The following is a 22455-nucleotide window of genomic DNA, read 5'->3' as shown; positions in this document are numbered from 1 at the left end:
GAATCTCTCAATCGTAATCGGTAATCCTAAAAATAAGTCCCACGGATAGGCAGAGTTTTCTTCTTCGAGACACGCCAGCGAATTCTCGTGCGTGAATCTACTGTTTCGGAACGAAAACGAAAACGCGCATACAGCCTCGTGACTCATGCGAAGTCTCGAAAAAAATCCCTCCGGGACATTCTCTCACGGAAGAATGCGTGCGACAATTCCGCCGAACAAAACCGCAACATTTTCGCGTTCAAGGATTTCGACCTTTTAAAATATATACTAACGAATGCTAAAATCAGTTCGTAATAACCGTGTTATTATAACCGTTCAAAAACCCATCTTACTTTTAAGACAAGTCAGTCTTCGGTTAAAAAACATCTTCTTAGCTTATATATTCGACGAATTAAGTATTAAATGTAAATTTGATCCCCAAGAATAAGCTCGTCGGGTAAGACACATCCGTGACGTGGAAACATATCTCCGCATGTACAAGTCTTTCTCTGCAACATCCAATATTCTGTAAACTTACTTGTTTTGAGAAAACGGCGATGTCCTCGTTGAAGCTTTCTGACGAGCAAACGTCACCACCGGCTACACCAGGCTCACGCGGCGTACACGTTGCCAACTCGCACTTTTCGAATATGAGTGCGAGGAGCGGGAACAGGGGATGTCTGAAAGAAGAAGCAAGAGAGTAGAGCTTAAAGATAACGGGAATAACACACAAGACGAGCGAGCGCGGACGAACGGCAGATACGCAATATCTAACGGAGCGTACCGCATCGTCGCGTTTCTTGCAAAGCAGCGCCGATCTCGGTAGGCATGCTAATTAACGCCGCGCGATCCTTCGAGCTTCTGGCCGACGGCTTCTGGCCCGATATTCATTTCTCCGAAGAGACGATAAATTATTATCCGATGTGTTTGCGATATTATATAACGAGCGTCGGTGCTGTGTTGCGAAAGAAGGCGCGAAAATCTCGAGCGAAACAAACTTGGCGTTCACGAATGTAATTAATCGAGATCGACGTAATTGGTAGATCTCGCGCGCATGTCATAAAGAAATATCGATGTAGTAATAATAATAATAATAATAATAATAATAATAATAATGCGTTTTTTTTTCTTTTTCGTGACGATGCGACGCTTAAAACGACGGAATGGCACATTCGTCGTTTGGACCTAATTCCCGCGCTGAAGAGGGCTTTCCTTCGCGAGTTGTTCCGAATGCCCGAAATGTGCTCCGGATGTTCGTAAATAGCGTTTCTTGATGCGTCGAGATGCGGCCCGTGCGAAAAAGCGATCTGGATCGACACAAAGTCTCGTCCGCGCGGCGGTAGATCGGCCGCACGTTTTTCTCTTATCCGCATAGCGTTTTTCTCTTATCCGCGCGTGACCGACGGGGTGGGCCGCCTGTTAGCGCTACGAGGACGCAATTAACTCGGACAACCGTGGTGGCAGAAGAAGCGAAATTCAGCGTGAAGCGCTTAACCGAAAAGTAGGGGACTGTTTCACTACCGGCCGCGCGAGAAAAAAATAATTCCAATGAATGCATTTCTTAGATTTCACTCTTTGCACTTTGTTGCACACGGTAGAAGGAAGACGCGAAGGTCCAGAATACTATAACCAGCTCTATCTTCGTAACTACAGTTTTATATTTTTTATTCTATTCTTATTCTAAATTTATATTTCTATATGTTTAATAATACGATTTTCTATTATATTTTGCCTATAATCGTACTTATGTGTAATAATTTTGCACTTTATTTTCTATGAACCACCAGCAGCAATCGACAAAGATACTCAACCATTTTTTTCTTTCAGCTCAATTTGGTTTATTTATTCCACGAATACACGTAGACTCTATAGCCAGGGACAAATTGAATAATGACGAAGAACGATCGATAATAACGAAGAATATGTCCCCCTTGCAAATAAGCAGCCAGAGCGAAATAATATGCACATTCGTTGGAAACTGCAAATTCGATGGGTAGGACGTGCTAAATAATAAAAGTCATCGCGAATCGTTCTTATTTTTCGCTGTGTTAGAGTCTCGACATATCGTTCTTATCGATCATGATAGATACATACACGCGTCTAAAGACATTAATCAAAGCCTAACTATTATTGTAAATCAATACTCGTCATTCAAATAAGATCATTACTTAACCTATTGCTTCCGAAATTCGAACAGCTAAGTAGCATAAACTAATTATGTCAATATAAACAATTGCATAATAATTAGAATTGCATAAAAAATCCAAGATAATGTAAAAAAGCATTATCGAGGAGGATCCTTAGGACGGCTTAAAAAAAAAGGAAAAGAGGCGAAGAAAAGAAGAGAGAAAAAAAGAAAAAAAAAGAAAAAAAACAGAGATTGTCATGCCACATGACGAACACGCATAATATTGCTCGTGCGTAAAAGCGCGCGTTACACGCAAAGTACGCTTACACACACCGATGTAGCATTAGGAGGATAAGATAAGATTAGGATGGTGCCGGTGCAACATTGTTGCAAACAGGGACTAAATATCGAGTTAAAGTCGGCACAATTCTATAATGTTCTGGAAAACAATTTTTTACTCGTTAGTACAATGTACAATTCTTTTTCTGTGTAATATGCAACATTCGTAAAGAAATTCTTCTGTTTACATTTACATTGTTGAACGTAATGCTTATATGAAATTTAACCTTATAGCAATGTGCAAAAGGCAAACGTATTATCATTGCAACCATGTAAAAATGTGCAGTTGACGTCATCTTAAAGTTAAATGAAGCTTACATCAACTTCTAATTTGCGTTCGTATCATTAACATTTTACTTTAGAATTTGTCAAACGACCAGTCGTAATGTAAATCGCCTCTTTAAAGACACAGGTGGACAAGATATGATAAGAGTGTACATATAATCTAAATACAATCCACAAAGTAAATTTTTACGAAACAACACGTTTAATTTGTATGCACGTTCATTTGAGACGAGTGAGTTTAAACCAAATAGAGTACTGCAATAATAATTAATAAGCGCGAAAAATTACGAGGTGTGAAAACACCTTGTGATTCTTACATAAGTTGCAAATAAATAAATTATGAAATTCTCTCTCTCTCTCTCTCTCTCTCTCTCTCTCTCTCTCTATATATATATATATATATATATATATATATATATATATATATATAAATTTTGTGTGTGTGTGTGTGTGTGTGTGTGTGTGAAAAATAGGCTGTACATTTATACGTATGGGATGTATGACGACGTCGGTTAAAAGTGACCATTGACACGGATTTTTAGCTCGCGGCTCGTCTCGTCCCGCGTGGGGTTATACAATTTCAAAGACGGCGATGAAACCCTAGAGGGGTCTCGGCCCTCGAGAGGTTCGAGGGAGAGAAAAAGAGAGAGAAAGAAAGAACGACGGTGCGAACGTGGTAGCCGCCAAGGTGGAGGCGTTGTGTGCGCATGGTAGCGGGTCGCGTCTCGCGGCGTGGCGGACATAAAACGATTCGGAACGAATTTCGACAAATTGACGTGGCCGCCGCGAGCAACGTACTCTCTCCCGCGCGGCAGCCTAACCGAGCTCCAACTACCACTCCGAACGAACTAAGGTACCGACACGGCGAAAAAAAGTCCCGTCGACTTTACCCCTTTCTCCCGCCATCTCCGCGGTGTGGTCTTACCTAGCAGCCTTTTTTTTCCGCTTTCTCCTTGTCCATATCTCTATCGCCTCTACCTGCTCTCCTCCCGCGGCTCTTCCTCAGATTCCTATCCTTAACATCACGGACCACGTCCACCACTGGGTAATCGATTTAACGCAACGTCGCGCGGTAATTGTTAATTTAGATTTTTCGCGCGCTCCCGCGGCCGCATTGAAAGCTGCTCTTCCGTCTTCCTTTTATTCACTTCTAATGAGATCCGAAGATGGCTGACGCGCGATTCGTGAGATCGTCCTCGAGTAAATTAGGAAGAGAGCTGAAAAAGTCGCGCGGAACAAAGCGATCATTTTTCGGCGATTCGCGGGACGATTCAAGCCCCGCGAATAAAGATTCGCAACAATTCTCAACGTTCGCGCGGTCTCGTCGAGCTCGCGCTTGGCGTTTTCTCAGGCATCGCAAGGCCAGTCGGATGCCACACAGTTTCCCCTTTTTATCCCGTGGTCAGGAAAACCACCGAGCGCGTTACGGGCCGCGATTGAATGCGGCGGTACTTTAAGTGCGCGTTTCTTGAAAACGCGGTCGCGCACGATGCAACAACAAAGTGCAACGTCGATGACAAACGATGAGCAGAAACGAGGTGTCAGAATGACGGGACCGCAAAAGGTAATGATATGATTGGGCCGTTGTACGCCCTGTATGGGGGATGTTTGCGGTTTTGTGGTTTCCGCCCCTCAAATCGACGCCTCTTCTCTCTCTTTCTCTCTCTCTCCTTCTCTATATGCCTCCCCCGCTCTCTCTTTCTGCTGGGCTCTTATTGTCGGGCACGAGCATCGTCAATTTCACGCCGCGCCGCGGTTTACGATTCGCTAAACGACAGCGACGCGTTTTCGCGCGCACGGCTTAATTTTGTTGGCGGCATTGTAATTTCAAACACATCCTTCGATTTTACTATGGATGCGAGATTGCAATCATAATACTGACGCACATAATCGAATGTAAAACGCAAATCTTTTAAAACAAAGTCGAAACTAATTTGTCAATCCTACTAATTTGCCCGTGTTTATAAACTCGATCATTTAGCATTAATTAATGATTAATTAATGATTGGTTTCCGCGGGACTCATTGCTTACAGTAGAACATATTAGTAAATCAATCTGCAATGTTTATTAATTAAGTTGAATGATATGTTAAAGAAGTTTTTTTTTTATAAAAAAAAAGTTCATAAATTATAGTTATATTATAAAATGTGTTGCATTAGAAATTAAATAATTTCTACGATAAATAAAAAGAAATATTTAAAAATTTTACTTTTCGATGCATTATGATGTATCAAATATTTAATTAAATACAGAATTGTTAATAATAATTGAAACAGAATATTGCAGCTTTTAAAATATTTGCAGCATTTTATAAATTAATCTGATATATAAAAAGACACTACACGAAATACATCTTGCGTTTTTTTTTTTTTTTACAAATCATAGGACAGAGACGACGAGTAAATTATGCGCATTCTTTCGCATAAGAAGCCAAAGTTATATGAATTAAATCGCCAAGACTATGTAAGCGATATCCGTAGTGTCTTGCTATTTTATTGAACGATCGATAATTGAGCGATACTACTTCTCCATCTGTCGAGCGATAAATTGTCGCTCGGATTTGCGTAAGACTCGCGAGACGTCTAATCCGTAAACGACCGAGTCAATCGAGCCCCTTGCATAAGCCGGCGAGATTCCAGTGATTGGTTAGTTTCGTCTTCACATTACATCCGGTTCTTACGTAAAGATCCTCTATCAGGATAAAAGACTCGACATCAGAATGGAAAAATTATCAGAAACGAAGATTCTTTTTCAATATTATTTTAAAAATTTATGATGTCATACATAGTAAATTTATCGCTATATCATATTTCAATTGTCAAATTAAAAAAATATTGAAAAATCATTATATTAACAACAAAAATTGGCAATTCAGATATATTATATTATTAATTTAATTTACACATCATCAAAGATTTGTCACTTTATTCCTTATCTTTATTTTATAACAAAAAAATATACATTAAAAAATATACATTAAATTTATCCTTAAGCATTTATTCAACTTGTTTAAAAAAAAATCATTCTGCAATGCAATGAAATGATTCGAGATACTCCTGACTTTTTTTTCCTTTTGCCGCATCTCATTACATACGAGCATGAGCAGCATTAATCTTCTCGCACGTGGAAAGCCCCACGCGCTTTAATAGACAAATTAATCGACCCGGATGAAACATGGGACAAAAATGGCTACAGATTCTGCAATCAAACCACTCAATCTGATCTCGCCAAAAGTGTATAAATCGGGATTAGTCTGTATAGACGTGAGTGTTCTTAGTGTCCAAGGTTTTTTTACCTTGATAATACAGAGAAAAAAACATGCGTGGTAATCACATGGTGTGAAATCACAGATATTCCTAGAATTAATTAATTTAGATTTAAAAGGAACAGACTAAATATATGAATATCTTTAAAGATTTAAAGATATACATTCTCGTGTATATAAATAATTAAAAATGGGTTATAAATTCTTTCTCTATTTTCTGTCAATTTCTCGAATAAAGAACAATTTAATTCCAAGTGAATTTAATCCAAATTTATTCTCGACGGTTATTATTTACTCTTCAAAATAAGCAAAAAATTTAAAATACCGCTAGATCTGAGATCGGAAGAGAATTGTTTTTGGGACGGTGTGCGTACAGGCACGCGTGTAACCACGCCGAGAGCGCTCGTTCCAGCAAGGCACATCGGCGGCGGCGGCGGCGGCGGCGGCGGCGGCGGCGGCGGCGGCAGCGATGTTCCAAGAAAGTTGCGGAATCTCCTGCTCGGGTCGGGTCGGGCCGGGGCACACGACGAATGGACAAATTACAGGGTGCACGGAATAATGAGGCTCCCGTTCTAGGACGTACATCAGAAATCGGGGCATCTCGCGGCTATAAATCACGCGGAACACGACCGCCAAGCCGCTTCGTAAAACGGCCAATTGACGTGTTTCAACTTGTACGAACGATGCGCGTGGCACGAGCTGTCACTACGGTCACTACGGTAATAATGTAAAGGGAAATAACATATAGAAATATTAGCGATAAAATATAAAAAGAATATACAGAAATATAGAGAACTTATCGCTATACTGATGATTCGTTACGTATATCGCCTTTCATATATATATATATATATATATATATATATATATATATATATTATCTTGCGCTAACTTCTTATTAAATTTACATATATATTATCACCGAGTTAAACGAGAGAAATTTGCATTTGTAATAAAAAAGACTATCAATGATATTATATATAAAAACAATATAACGTATTGTCATCATGGAAGAACGAAAAGTATCGTTAAGCCGGGGACAGCTCGTTGAAACGTGGTTATCTCTCGAGTTAACCATATGGTAATGATATTCTGTCCGACTTTGCGATGTATCGCAAAAACGATATCGCGCGTGATACGGAAAACTGAACACGCTACTTCGAAATGTAACGTCAATATTATTCGAGATTGAGAATCCTAATGACACTAGTAAACTATCGATACATTCTTTTTTGATATTTCGATCATTTAGCAGCCAGACTTTCCGCTTGACACTCGAATATCCTATAGCAACGTTTTCTTACTCCAAGTATAATTTTGATATGGCAGATTATCTTACTATGAATGTGATATGTCACGTTATCATGAGATATTCATAATAGCATATTCATATTCTTTTTCGCGAAAAAGATAAATTAAAGATTAATATTTAATTAATTCTTAAAAATAATGAACATTTTATATCATAAAATTTATGTCTTATATTATATTATAATTCGATGTTTTATTCAATTTAACTTTCCTGTTTTTCTCTCAAATATCATTATTATATAAAATAATTAATTATTATTAAAAAATTTTTATTAAAAAAATAGTGAGATGTTTAATAACCTAAATAATAAAAAAAATGTTATTCGACAACTATAATAGATACATATTTTGTGTTAGCGTTATAGCGTCGGTGTGTTCCGATATAGCAACTCTACCACCAATCGAAAAGAGAAAGAAGAAGGTCGCCTTCCTTTCGAAAGCGCGGGAAGAAATCGCGACGATCCAGCAACGATTTGTCCGTTACGGGCAGTTGTTGAGGCAGGTCGGGCAGACCGACTCAGAAAATCAAATGGCCACGACGAATTTATGTGCATTTCAAGTTCGTCCCGCGATCGCTCTCGCACCTGTTTCTCGCCAAAACATTCCGCTTTGGAAAATGGAACATTTGTCGATATGTACTTTTACGCAAATTTAACGAGTAACGGTAAATACAAATTACAAGACAACTTACAAGCAACGGCGATTACTACAATTATTAACAATGGATGTATTATATCCAAACCTATAAAGTTATCGTACAAATTAGAGGATTGTCGTAACGGCGACCAAAAAGGTGCACATAGTATTGCGATAAGTCGCATTTAAAAGTCACACAATGCGCAACCGCGTTCGTTATCACGCGTAATAATACTCGTTTTTGCCGATCGTCACCGCGCGTCACCGGGCATCGTCTACACGCATGGCGCATGTATGATGAAAAAAAAAAAAAAAAAAAAAAAAAAATATGGAAAAGGAGGAAAATACAGAAAATCTCACTCACCCGTATATGGCGTCCTTGTCGCGCTTGTGGACATCGGGTACCGCTGAGGCCGCGGCCGCAGCTGCTGCCGCGAGAACATGCTGTGGCGGCTGAGGAGGTGGCGGTGGGTATTGGGGGTGAGCCGGGCCCATGCCTCCCAGGTGTGGGCTGTGATGGAGACCGGGAACACCGCGGGCACTACCATGTGGATCGTATAGCCCTGCGCCACCGCCGCCACCACCGCCTTCGAGGTAACCCCCGTGCAGCCCGCCATCGTCATACTGTAATCAACAAATTATAAAAGCTACAGAGTTGAAATATTTTTTTCGATAATCCTCGCACTCGCACGTTCACTAATTAGATATTTTACGGTACGTAGTATGAAATATTTTTCGTTTTTACAGAGATTTAATTCGTACAACTTAAGAACGTTCTTTTCGATTATTTCACTTTAATATGCATAAATGCTTCCTAATATCGTAATCCTCGATTTTCTTTTCTATTTAAATATAGGCACTATCTATTCTGGCGTTGGCTCGTAAATTTAGAATCGCGCATTTATAACGATTGACGCAAGGACTCGAAGCGCACGTGGATGGGGAACGTTCAAAAGGTGACACGAGAGACCGCGAGAATGTCACGTCTTTTTTTAAGGTTTTTTTTTAAACTTGTAACAATCGTATCTTTGCGACTTTAAGACGAATACCAGTCTCTAAGAAACATTATGTATTCTACAATTAGATGTGCGATGCACATCATTACGATCTGTGGACGAGTGCGATGCAATTAGATTTAAAAAAAATTAAAATCTTCATACACATGTCATCGACGTACTAAACGGTTGAAGCTCACATCATTAGTCGAGAATGATAAAATATACGATGCAAAACAATTACGTTGGTAATATCTATTTGAAAATTTACAATTTCAATAATTCTTAAATAGTGTATGAGTAATTAATTGTAATCTTTGTTCTCCAAAAATTTTTACCTGATATTTCTAAACGTGTAATCTATCATATTCGTAAGATAATGATGGAAGATTATTTCAATGCCGAAAGAAAATACTTTTAACTTACTATTGTTCTATTTTCAAAAGACACAAACACCTGTTGGAACTTTTGCGCGGAATCACGATTGTCAACTTTTTCTTCGTTATGCTATCATTGTCGGAAAAAGATAAGATTTAATCGCCGCGGGAGAAACAATTAATTACGTACTACCGTACGACCGGTAATAAATAACCGCGTATTTCAATTACGCCTAGCCGCACCGCCGACCTTCTAGAATACCGCAAAAAAAGGGCAAGGCCTCGTGATTTCTAGCAATAAAGTTCTCGCGCCGATGCAAAGCTGATGGATGACAAGCAAAAATGCGCTAATTGTCGGACAAATTCGAGTGCATGGTACATCGATCGGGCACAGAAAGAGAGAGGAGGGAGAAGGGGGAGAGGGAGGAGGGAGACAAGTGGAAAAATGAAGACTCGCCTCGATCAATCGTGATCGGTTGGTCGACCGATCGAGAACGGAAGCAATGATTTTCCCCGAGTCCTCCAAAGTCCGCGGGTTGTCACGCCAGTCTGCGCGGGAACGAAAGCAAGCCGATTATTATCGCTAATTGCTTAATTCTAGCGTCGGGCTCGGAATGCCGCGTAATTTCGTCGCGAATACAAGAAGCGGCGGGAATTCGCGATTACCAACCGCGGCGAGTGGGAATGTGTGTTCGACGCAATCCGGAAGAATGCAATTGCGTCCATTACGGGATACGATACTGCAAAAAAATATCGAAAACGATCTGCAATCCGCGTTTCTGCTTAATTTAATTCACCTTTAGCGCAATTCGTGCCTGAAAGCGACAAAAAGCTACCAACCAAGTATATAGAAATCTGTTTATGAGAGAGGGGGGGGGGGAGGGAGGAGGAAAAATAATAATAATCCGAAAAGACATGACTGTGTGTGATTGTTCCCAATCTCTCTTCCTCTCTCCCGCCTAATTTGATTTATCTCGCGTGCATCAAATACCGAATATCAAGATTGCAATGAAATTGCGAAAATTACGCGGCGCGAATCAAATCGCCTGCTATCGCGCTTGAATTAATCCGATACGCGCGTTAAAGTCCCTCGAACGATCCGCTTCGGAACAGAATGCCAGTATGGCGCGCCGGTTAAAATTCGTCCTTTCCAACTACGATGTGCGACTGACTCGTCCTCGTTTTCGTATCGCGAAAGTACAACGATAAGGCGTTGCGAAGAACCGAACGGAGAATATTGAATTAATATAACCGATATCTTCATCGGCGTTTCTCGTATTTATTATGCAATCCCGAGCGTTCGATATACCCTTCACACTTTTATACAGTCAACTTTACTACAGACTACAACTAAAATCTTTATCCCAGATATTTTTAAGATATTTCGAAGACATTTTGACACATTGCAGATACTTTTACACCAAAAAATTAAACGCTATATTTATCTCTTTTCCAATTCCCTGAGCCGTGATAAATAAGTTAGAGATGTTATATCTTTTCAGAATGAATATAATTTTTAGAAATAATCTTTTGCAATATTAACGTACGATAGATTATTTTCGAGCTATCATGAATATTTTCATTTTACGGTCTCTCTCTCTATTCATACAGATACGCAAGTTCCACTTATTCGCGAAAAAACGACGTAAAAGCGATTCTTGTCTGGTAGCGCGCGAACATGTCGCGTCTAGAATGCGAATTTCTCCGAGCAGGAGGACTGAAAAAGAGCGTGGACAATAATTCACCGTCGCGGCAGTATGAAGATATCACTCGACGAACGAGCGGAATATCTTAAGGGGTAGCAGGAAGCGGGGTGAGGTTGTGTCTCGAGATCGTGGAAGACTCGCGACGAACGTCTACCGCGACGATGGAGCTCGTCGTCGTCATCGTTGTCGTCGTCCTCGTCAACGTCGCTGAGAAGATTCGCGACAAAGCCGGTTCGAGAGAGCGAGCTCGTGCACGCCATATACAACACAATCGCTATTTACAGACGGTGTTAATTTGTGACCGAAACGGAGAAGTTACGGTACGACATTGCGACGATGTCGAGCTGTCACCGAGACGTACGAGCGATGGCCCGGCATGACGTGGAAAGAATACTTCCGGAAATGGCGAACAAATTTTTAGTAAACTGTTAGTCTCTCTTTCTCTCCCGTTTCTCCTCAACAACGCAACAAATTATCTCTCTCTTCCGTTAAGTAAATTTAGTTAATTCTTTCGAGCACTATCGAGCATGCTGTACCGTCGTGAAATAAAATACCGAAACGAATGTCATATGCGTGAAAATTCATATGACTGCTTAAGTGCTGAATTATGTTGCACGTAACGTTCGCGTCTCAGACAAAAATTGAATAATGCATTCTAGGGTTAATACACGAATTTGTCCTGTCACGGGGATTAATGCAAGACGCGAGAATTCCGACGTATGGAAATGACGTTTTTGCGTAAACAGCGCGGAGCGTTGTCGCCGTTTCGATGTCGCACAGCCGTAACCGGCTCGGCAGGCCGGAGAACCGAGGGAAATTTAGCAAAGCCTGACAAACGACCGTCATTTATAAGTAGATAGGTCAAGGCGAGCGCTTAAGCATCTCGGTATAAATTGCGAAAAAAGCGCACAGGGCGGAGGAGAAAAGGAGGACAAGACATGGCGTATTCGCTCGCTCCGTAATATTTGTGTACGTTGTCGACGATTATCTGCGGGTGAAAATATAAATCGACAGAATACATCGCGAGCCGGCGGATCATCGCGAGAATTCAGAAAATTGCCGGGTGATGAAGGTGCTGCCGTCGGCGAATTTTGCGAGTCGACGAGATAAATACCAATAATACAGCATTGGCCCTTTGCCTCTCTCTTTTGTTCCTCCGCTTCTTCCCTAATACTTTATTTCGGTCTCTGTTGCATTACGCGGCGTTGAAATCAATTTCAAATTCGTATAACTTATGAATAAATATCAAAGACGTTCCACTCAACTACAAATTTATCAGGATGGAAACAAATTTCGCTACTTGTAAGATTTCAAAGAAAAAAAAAATTCGTTTTGGTACCGTTGTCATCACTTCAAGGTACAACTCTGCCAAACAATTCTTTGCATAACGCTATTTTCATTAAGATTTTTATTTTTTTCTAGTTTACGTATTCTTTAATTTTTTTGATAAGAAAGCATTGGAAGCATTGGGTACCATCAAGATTTCGGAGAGAAAAAGGCGAGACCTCTCGATGACGTTTGACGGCGGAGCAAACTCACCGCGAAATCGGCAAGCATGTTCGCGAGCTCTTCATGTCAACCATAATGTTTTATTTCGAAACAAACTTTTGCGTCGAAATTTTCATTTGACATTTAGTGTCGGCATAAAAATAAAACTCGTTCACCAAGGGGGAAGGACCGCCTGGCGTCGAATATAATCGAGATAGATTGATTATTATTTAACGAACGGCAAATGACGATTTACAATTTATAATAAAAGCGGATATGCACCGATTATCAACATTAAACTATTTAAGAATGCTTTCGTTGTTAATATCGTGGGAGAAGCATCAACGACATTTTAAACGAAAGAAGGTAAAAGAAATATTCCGTCTTTTTTTATAATATCAATATTTAAAAAACGTTCTAACGTAATATTTTTAATTATAAAAAATATTGCTTCCATGACTTCAATCTGAGCTCATTCTATTACGGATTCAACTTCGTTTAATATTTAACGTCCATTTAACACATTCTCTTTTCTCAACTGCACGCGATTATATGATACAATAAAGTATAATTATTACACATGACGATAATTAGTTTCCTTAGAAATTCAATTATCTCAAGCAATTTGTATAAAATCAGATAGAACTCTCGTAAACTCGCACCTTATTATCTTTCAACTCACTTCTCTTTCTATCTTCATTCTTTTCTCACTGTTAAAATAGAAAATCTAACGATAAACATCAAGGTAACACAAAACTCCGAATTAACCCTTTCGTGGTCACGCTACGAGTACGGTTCTATGACAAAACGTTTTCTCTATAACAACAATTATGTTGTGTGTTTACTTTACAATACGTGTCATGAAGCGACCCTTCTTTTCAGTGTTTTAAAATATATTAGCACGTTTATATTTAACAAACTCACTTTCGGTTGCAAATGATAAATTGGATCGTCCCCGCCTTCTTATTTTCTGGTGAAATGTGAGAATATCGTATTTTCGAAAGCATAATCAGACACATATAACACAACGACACAATTTCCAAGTCATTCACCGATAAAGCTATTTCGTGCATTTGAGAGGCGTTTGACGGAAGGTTTATGGTTGCATTTGAACGGTCGCACCGACCGCGGTCGCATATTTTCGGAAAACAGAATTAGGCTCGTATCGAGAGCGGCGCCCGTCACACGGCTCTAAATCGCGGGCACCGAGCTGAGTTAGGCCCATTTATCTCGCGCATGAATATGCCTAACGACTGTCCAGACGAAAAAAGGAAAAAAACGGCGGCGACGCGGCGCGCACGGCCAATGGGGAACGGCGAGAAATCGATACGACTTTAATCCGTAGGCTAAAGGCCGATATCCGCAATCGGGAGAGCGAAAGTGATTGATGGATGCCCATAAATACATAATCACGGCTTATTCGGCGGCGGTACAGCGCCGACGGACGACGAAAAATCGGGTACACCTCGTCGTCGAAGAGCCGTCCGCCATTCCCGTGGCGTTCGGAATTTTTAATCCGAAACGCGCTATCGCGTTACACGGATTTCCTCACCAAAATGCGTACGCGCCGCTCATGCGAAACGATCGCATCGACTTCTAGGTGTTGCTTAGTTTTCAATTGCTCCCTAACTTTGACGGAACAAGATTCGGAAACAGACACAAAATAATATTAAAAAAAAAAAAAAAAAAATATATATATAGAAACGAAGAACACACTTGGAATAAAAATAAAAATAACATTTTTGTCACACTTGTGTACATTTGTTCCTAACGATAGAAATTTGAAGTTTATAAATAACAATTATGTTTCTCATTAAAATGAATCTTGATATCTCTAAATAATTTATATATATATATATATATATATATATATATATATATATATATATAAAACAGTTTAGAGTAAAATTAAAGAGATAAAAACGGCTAGTAATCCCAAATAAATTTGATGTTTATCGTATCCGTGGCTATTCGAATTCCCAGATACCCGTCATCGTATCCAACAGATAAAAATTTTCATACTCGCCATTATTTCTTCGGCAGTCACGCGTTTAACTCCTAGTTTCGCTCGTGTTCGCTCGCAAGCTCCGACGGAAAACGTTAGGTCGTGAAAAAAATTCACCTGTCAAAGACCAAGCTTTTGCCATAGAGGCTTTCTCTATCACGCAAAGAATTCTCCGTGCTGCACGCGAAAGAGATGTTTGCGATCCACCAAAGGAGACGCGCACGCACATTTCGGCAATTTTGTAAGCGCGACCGGGACCGAACGATGGGATGAAGCGGAATTAAGCGGTAAAACGCGCGCTGGACCATTTTGCACGACTCGGCTGCGATTGAGATGCCGGGATACCAGACGCAAACATATCATTTGCCCGAAATTGTCAATACTCATATTCGGCTCATACTCATACTTATATTCGGCTTACTTGGAACTATTTTCACAGCAAAACACACTTAACACCTTGAAAATGAGTCACTGATATTTATTCTTAGTAACGGAAATATAATAACGTGGAATATATTTTCTTCACGTATTTACGTCAAACATTGAGAAAGATTCCAAAATTATACCGGTTTTAATTCTCATGTATATATTCGGCGAAGAAGACTTGGGGGGGAAACAAAAACACGCGAGAAGATTCCGTCGGTGCGTTATCAAAAGTTGAACGACAAAAGAGTCTGGTAGAAAAAAGTCGCACACAAAATCGCACGCATCACAATACCACACGCGCGAAGCAACGTAAACACGCGAACGATTATCGGCGCGAGAAATGCGCAAGCTTTGCATGGATTCAGTTATCAGGAATCAATACAATCCGTTTAGTACCGTGCATTGAATGATCGAGAAGTGTCAATGCAGTCGAATTTAATCCGCAACTCTTTCGCTTCGAATCGAAACGAGTTCATCAAGTATTTCGTATTTGCATAGAACGAGAAAAATATTCAAATAGGCCGAGTATCTCGCGTCGACAAAACAAGCTACAGGCTTAACTAAAAGATATATAATTTTTTAGAATATGCCATATATTTCAAACATTTATCCACAATCTGTCAATTCTATCGTAAAAACATCTTTTAAAAAGAACGAATATTATCGTTGCTTTTCATGGAAATTAGATATCTTGATCTGCAGCTATTTTAAGAATATGATTCGCTTGCTTGATACGAAAAGAAAATTCATCTACCAATATGTGTTACACGTGAATAATATCAAAAGCGAGAAATAAAACTCCTTTTCGCGCGCATAATTTTAATATTACCATATAATCGTAATTAATCTAATTGTCAGGAATATTTAGAGTACCAAACTCAAAAAAATGTTGAGAAAGTTATAGTTTATGTACATCCGACGGCTAGTATCACATAATCATGAAGAGAATAATCATTAAAACCATCACAATCGAAATCATATGCAAATAAAAAAATTATATTTATAAATCTTAAAAATGTACTTATATTATTTTCAATGCCCGAGAGATTGTTTGGACTTAAATGAGCAAATATAATTTTTTAACAAATTTCACGTAAGCGAATGTAAAGTGTTTGTGTAAAATGCGCGCAAAGCAATTCGTCGCATTTGAAGGGAACAAAAAACCGCAAGTTGACGCAAGGCATGATTAATTCTCCGAAAAGAGGTATAATAAATTTCGTGATCTCTGCAACGCGGTGAAAAACTTCAAAATTCAGGTGAATGTAACACTGTCGATGCTAAAACATCGAACATGCGACTATATAAAATTGAAAATGATACAGAGTTAGATAAAACTAAAATAGACTTTAATACGCAATAATAATATTTGGGAAATCTCATAATACAAAGATAATAATTTGCATTATTATATTGTATCGCATGGTGCTACTAGATCTCAGATTTGTTGAAATATGATTCATTAAGTTTGTGTCACTCCCGGCGCTTAAATTGTAAAAAAGGGAGTTTCAATAGTACTTAATTGAATTATTATAGACAACTATCAATTACCGGAATAATGTTGCAATTATTTATCACATTAGTAGGGAATAATGAAGAAATAATGCAGCTAACTTTTGACACATTAGAAATGTTTACGAGACACACGGTGAATGGAAACGCGTTTCGGAGTGGCGATGCCTTTCATCATTCAGAACAACAACGGAATATCAACCTGCCGCTTGTTTTAATTAAGCATTCGTAATGTCATATGCATTTGTAATCGCAACTGGAGTAAATGAAAGTTACAAAGTACCGCGCTCAGCTTCTGAAATCTAATCAAACGCTTCCCGTTCGAAACACGCGTATAAATCTGAAACACTGATTAAAGACAATATTCGGAAACGGTGTGTGATCTTTTGGAGAATACTCAGAGAGAGAAAGAGAGAGAAAGAGAGAGACATCTGTGATACTAAGAGCGCGCTTGAAATCGGCGAGGATTCTTCGCCGCGAGTTTCGAAACGATCTCGAGGCTCTAAATATTCAACAGACAATCCCTATTCGGATCCTCTCGAAACCTACACAACGACCGTTCGGTGCGGTAGAAGTCAGCGATGAATCGCGACGAACGCGAGGCGTCGTCGCGACTCGCAATCGAGGCCAGAGGAAATTTACTCGCCGGTGCTATGATTATCGGTCGTAATTACGCCGCGGACAAAGTCGTCCGATTACGATGGGTGTAATCGACACGTAAACACGAAACGAGCCCGCAAGTCTCGCGGCAGATTCACCGCGATCTCTCGCCCTCTCGCTCTCTTCTTTCTCTCTCGTTCTCTCGCATCCCTCGCGAATCGCCGATGCCGATGACAGGAGCGGCGCGCGCGAATCGCCCGAATTTCGCGCGTGAGTAAGAAGCTCGCTCTCGGCAAGCCCGAAAGCGCGGCCCCTTTGTGCGACTGTCGTCCCTCTTTCTTCGGCCGCCGCAGCGCGTTGTAAGCGGTGTTACAAAGCGCCGAGGCGACCGACATGTAAAATTCTCTCTTTCGACACGGCGACGATATTCGATTCAAATTCACCAGCCGCGGACTCGCGTCTAAGACGAAACTTTTGCCTCTTTTGAGAGATACGTCTCAGCGAGAAGGAAAGAGAAGCGTTGCACCGTCGATTTACAAATTCATGTACCGCGATGATTTCCAGCGCCGTCGGAATCACCCCATTTCGGAAGGGAGATGATTGAAAAAAACGTAGCCGAGCATTTCGGCGAAAAGTCCATCCTTTTCGCAAGTCCGCGTGAGCGCGTTTAGGAACGGTGGATAATCAATCACTTTCGCGTAACGAGGATCTTTCCCCTCTTAGAACCTTCATTTATTTTTAAAACGCAAAATGTAGAGAGGTATTCTAGAACTTTCCTATATAACGGCATTTCCCTCCAAAATTCTCATTGAATTTTTCATTTCGATATTCTCGAAGCACTCCGTAAAAATATTCCGATATTTGAAGCACACGCGAGAAGACGAACGATTCTGTAAGTTTTTGTCACTAACGACGCGTCATTTTCTAAGAAAGGATTACAAGATTCTTTTTCGAGCTTATATATCTTCAGAAAGCTGATATGATTCTCAACTCCGATTTGACGCGAATCTCATTTCCGCGGTAGCGACCTATCGATTGCTTACTTAGCGTACCGAGAGAAAGTGCATTCGAGTGCAAATGTAAAACATACCCTTGGCTGCGCCATGAACGCCCTGGCCGCGCCGGGGAACTCTGCGTGCTGAGCCACCGTAGCGGCTGTATTTTCCCACAATGTAAGCAAGCGAGCCTCAACACTTCACCACACTTTCTCCGCACTGTTGTAGCGCGCTAAGCTTAATGCTCGGACGCGCCGCGTGACGCTGGATTCCTTCACGGTAAAGATAAGAGGTTGTCCGTCAGAAAAAGGACTAGGGATCACGAATATCGGAATTCCAGACTCCGTCGGCAGCTGACGGCACGCTGCGAGATAAACCGCTTCTTTCTCTTCTCTTTTGGACGAGCCGTCGGGTTGCGCCGCACTCTCGCACCACACTCGCATTCACTCGGACAATCGCACGATCCGTCGGCCTGCTCCGGGTCCGTTCCTTTTCTTTCTCTTTCTCTTTCTCTCTCTCTCTCCCCCTTTCTCCGTTTTTCTCTAGACAAATTCTTGCTCTTGGCTCGTTGATTCTTCCTTCTTTTTGTGTTGTCTCTCTTTCTCTTTCTCTTTTTCTCTCTCCCTTTCTCTCTCGTCTTCGTCCTCAGGATGTGAAAAGACTCACAACAAACGAAGACAATGCGCGTCGCTCACAACGAAACGGCAGCCGACGCTGGTTTCAATCTATTGCGGGCGAGCGTCAGCACGACTCGGAAGTGAGTATCTGTTGCGGTAAAACTGCTACGACGAGTACGACGACGTCTGCAGCCGAGTACACGTGCTTCCTCATCATCGTTGCGGCAACACCACCACGGACACCTCCGAGAACACCCCCAGCTTGGTGTATCGGCGCGTCTCTCGCCTCAATCCCGCATGTCACGAGCGAAATGCTCGGGGGCCCGTTGCGCGCTCGGGCACGTGACCTGACCTCTGCGCAATACCAACAACGACGAATTATCTTGAGGAAAAGAGTGTGTCGCGCCTAAAAAAAAGTGCACCTACTACGCGTTCGTGCGCGAGGTGATCGCGACGAGGCCTGCTAACCGAAGATGCCGCATCGAGATGCCGTCTGGGTCGTGATTCCTCTCTCGGGTGTCCACACTGCAAAAGTGGAGTAACACAAACGAAGACCCGTCGTTCTGTTCACTTTCCCGTCCTCTCCACGATAGACGTGGCTCTTCGGAACGTCCTGCTCCTTATTCACTGTTTCGCACACCAAGGATCGATCATCACCCCGACGATGTCACTCATAGAACACGTTACATTCTCCAGTTCACGACACCGTATTCAGATAGCAGGTAAGAGCCACAATGACGCCCGACGACGAGGTTGACGGAGGCGGCGAGTACGACGACAACGACAACGACGACGACGACGACGACGGGCGCCACGACGCGAGCACTATTCACCGGCGCGCGGCACAGTCAACCGACATATGGCGACGTGGAGGCTCGCACCTCACGCGGGTGTTCCGCGCGTTTACGGGAGCGAGCGGAGCCGCGAAGACGCGCGTGACGCACACCACTGGCGGACGGCGGCGTTGCCACGACAATGCGTTGTCCCACGATACGTTGCTGCTCCGAGGTTGCCGCGCCTTTACACGTTCTGCACGGATTCTAATACCCGGTCGCCGCGCTCCTTTTCAAAAGTGATATCGTACGCGCGCGCGCGCGCGCGCGATGTTCCTATGGCAGAATCGCGTCGACGAATGAATGCGAGACGAACGAAATGAGGAGGAGAGACGCGCGAGATGGACGACGCGAGGCGTGAGGCGAGGCGAGGCGAGGCGAGGCGAGGCGAGGCGAGGCGAGGCGAGGCGAGGCGAGGCGAGGCGAGGCGAGGCGACGCGACGCGACGCGACGCGACGCGATGCGATTCAACGTAACGCAACGCGTTTACTATTTGCGCGGGCGGAATTGATACGATCGAACCGCAGGATCGTATCGTACGGACGCGGACGACGCGAGTCGAGAGAGAGGAGCCGCGCGAGCGAGAGCTGTCCGCGCGAGACGGCGGGCGACCCTCCTCCCTGACCGTGACTACTACTGCGTGTGGCACTCGTAACTCCGGCGGAGAGACGGTGGTAGGTTCGTAGTGTGTTACACGTAGCGGCGGGCGCGCGGTCGAAGCCAGCCACGGGGATATGCGTGTTTCAGGTTTCCCCCACGAAAAAGCAACCGGGTGTAGATCGCACGGGTAGAGAGAAGAGCGGAGCGCGAGCGAGCGTGGAAAGCAGCGCCTAGCGCGGTTTTAGATCCTGCGCCGTCCGCAGTCGTTCGCCAACTGTCAATCAGCGCCGTGCTGCGCGACGGAGTGGGAGACGCGCCGACACGCCCACCGAGAACGGCCAATGTATCCCCTGGGCCCGCCCATCGGAGCCCGGCCGAGAGAGTAGGCGAGAGAGAGCGCGCGCGGTTCCAGCGCTGTGACGGTGAGACTGCGAACCATGGGATCCTCCGCCATCGCTACACCACTACCAACGAGACCGTCGACGAGCGACGACGACGACGACGCCGACGCTGACGTCGACGCCGACGCCGACGCCGACGCCGATGCCGACGCTGACGCCGACGCCGACGCCAACGCCGATGACGACCACGACATCGACAACGACGACCACGACGACGACGACGACGACGACGACGAGGCCGTGGTGGCTAGGACGATACCAGAGAGCACAGGAGAACGTCATTCGTGAAATACTGCGAGATATCCCGCGCCCGACTCCATCGCTCCAATTCCATACGACGAGCGCGTGGTCGACCGAGGCGTTTCTCTCGCATTTGCCTCTCCTTGCCTCGAGGTTTAGTTCCGAGAACTAAAATAAGGAAAATTGCACGTTTCTGTGCATTTAACTTTCTGCTTTGCTGCTAGGCACACAATCTCCAAGAGATTTTCCAAAGAGACGTACTAGAACATTGTGTTTTAATAGATCTATATAATTAAATAATATCTGATTGATATACCAGTTCAAATATTCTAGCAAACTATTTTTCAATTATAAAAGAGAATGTGAAAATATGAATAATTTTGCGGGATAAACTTGATGTGAGTATTCAATGCGCGACTGACTGAAGCACTTCACGTGTGGAGGTGCCGTCGGTGATCGACGCGGGACAAACGGCGTAAAATTTGACATTGCACTTTCAGAGCTGCTCCCATTCTGCCCGGCGCCCGACAGATCAAACCGAATGGTTCGTAAACGCAAAATAATACTGACAGTCATCGTGGGTTTTAACAGAAAGAGAATCCATCGTTCTTCTAATGTTTCTCTACGATAGTACAAAAGCATCCACCTGAATAAATTCCTACTGATCTTGGTTTGCAGAATTAGTTAATCCTATCATAACAATTCTGTGCTCTCCCAAATTGCAGTCCTTTATGGTTACACTTGTTATTTCTTAAAAAAATGCTTTATTTATTAAGATTAAGTCCAACTTATGTCGATAAAAGCCTATAATCTTTGTAATCTTATTTAACAAAACAAATCTTTTTTATCATCATTTCAACATTTAGACGCAACAGTTAAAAGATCTTTTATTCAAGGAAGACTACATATTGATATGAAAATGATGCATTTATATTTACATATGACATGTTTCTTTGTTATGTTTTGGATACAATAAACATTAAAATCTCATAATCAATTTAATCTTAAGATAAAGATTAATACATAAGGGCTTTTTTCTTTGTGTTAGATTTAATTCGAAAATTTCGAAAATTGGATTTGTATATTTTTGTATATTTTATTATTTGACATAGTCGATACACATATTGTGTTGACATATACATATACATGTACATACATCTGTTTATATATTTATAGATTAGTTCGTATATCACACTATAGGTATCTATATACAACTGCAATTTTTATTTTTTAATATCTAATATTTCAGGATCATTCTTTCCAAAGATAAAGATAATATGTAATAATAATTATTGAAATGCAATAGTTGTAACCCTACATTTACCAAAACGAAGATGAACTGAACAAAGTGGTTTGATGGTGACTACTGATACATCCATCTTACACAGATCCGTACTTGCTACTTGGAAATTAAATTATCGACGACGGCTACGTACGTAACTATCTTTTATTTTTTTTTTTTATAATTTCGTCGGCATTTCGCGCCTGCATCCAGCGGCGCTAGCGATCGAGCTTTGAATGAACCGAACAGCTGACTCCGCGTAGGAATTGGGTCGCGAACGTGCGGTTTCGAACTTTGAATGGTATTCGGCGTTCGGTGAGTAATAGCGACAGGAGGCGGTTGCAGGAGGACGTGGAGGAGGGCGGGCGACCTGTCACCGACATCACTCAGTGTCTCCCTCCTGGCGTTCACTTCGCTCGATTTTATGACTCTCTCAT

General features: G+C 42.1%; 1 protein-coding gene and 1 long non-coding RNA gene across 3 annotated transcripts in view; one reads left to right on the top strand and one right to left on the bottom strand.

The window, feature by feature from the left end:
- hth (Meis homeobox homothorax) overlaps window positions 1-20361 on the bottom strand; it is a 159194-nt gene extending 138833 nt beyond the window's left edge. The window contains exons 1-3 of one of the 2 annotated variants that reach the window (XM_011646266.3): window positions 18141-20361; window positions 8309-8568; window positions 518-659 (exon numbers count right to left, since the gene is read on the bottom strand). In XM_011646266.3, coding sequence (XP_011644568.1) covers window positions 518-659; window positions 8309-8568; window positions 18141-18155 — 417 coding nt within the window. In that variant the 5' untranslated portion in view covers window positions 18156-20361. The remainder of the gene's footprint in view (window positions 1-517; window positions 660-8308; window positions 8569-18140) is intronic. The other variant, XM_089075109.1, reaches the window with a different exon arrangement.
- A 214-nt stretch (window positions 20362-20575) lies between these two features.
- On the top strand, window positions 20576-21750 carry LOC148937018 (uncharacterized). Its single transcript, XR_016138831.1, has 2 exons — window positions 20576-20889; window positions 20961-21750. It is a non-coding gene; the product is annotated as an uncharacterized LOC148937018 (long non-coding RNA).
- The last annotated feature ends 705 nt before the right edge of the window (window positions 21751-22455 follow it).

This window comes from Pogonomyrmex barbatus, unplaced genomic scaffold (assembly GCF_055798465.1).
Source record: "Pogonomyrmex barbatus isolate J1 unplaced genomic scaffold, ASM5579846v1 scaffold18, whole genome shotgun sequence".
In the NCBI taxonomy this organism is placed as follows: Eukaryota; Metazoa; Arthropoda; class Insecta; order Hymenoptera; family Formicidae; genus Pogonomyrmex; species Pogonomyrmex barbatus.
This window is presented reverse-complemented; position numbering and strand designations above follow the sequence as displayed.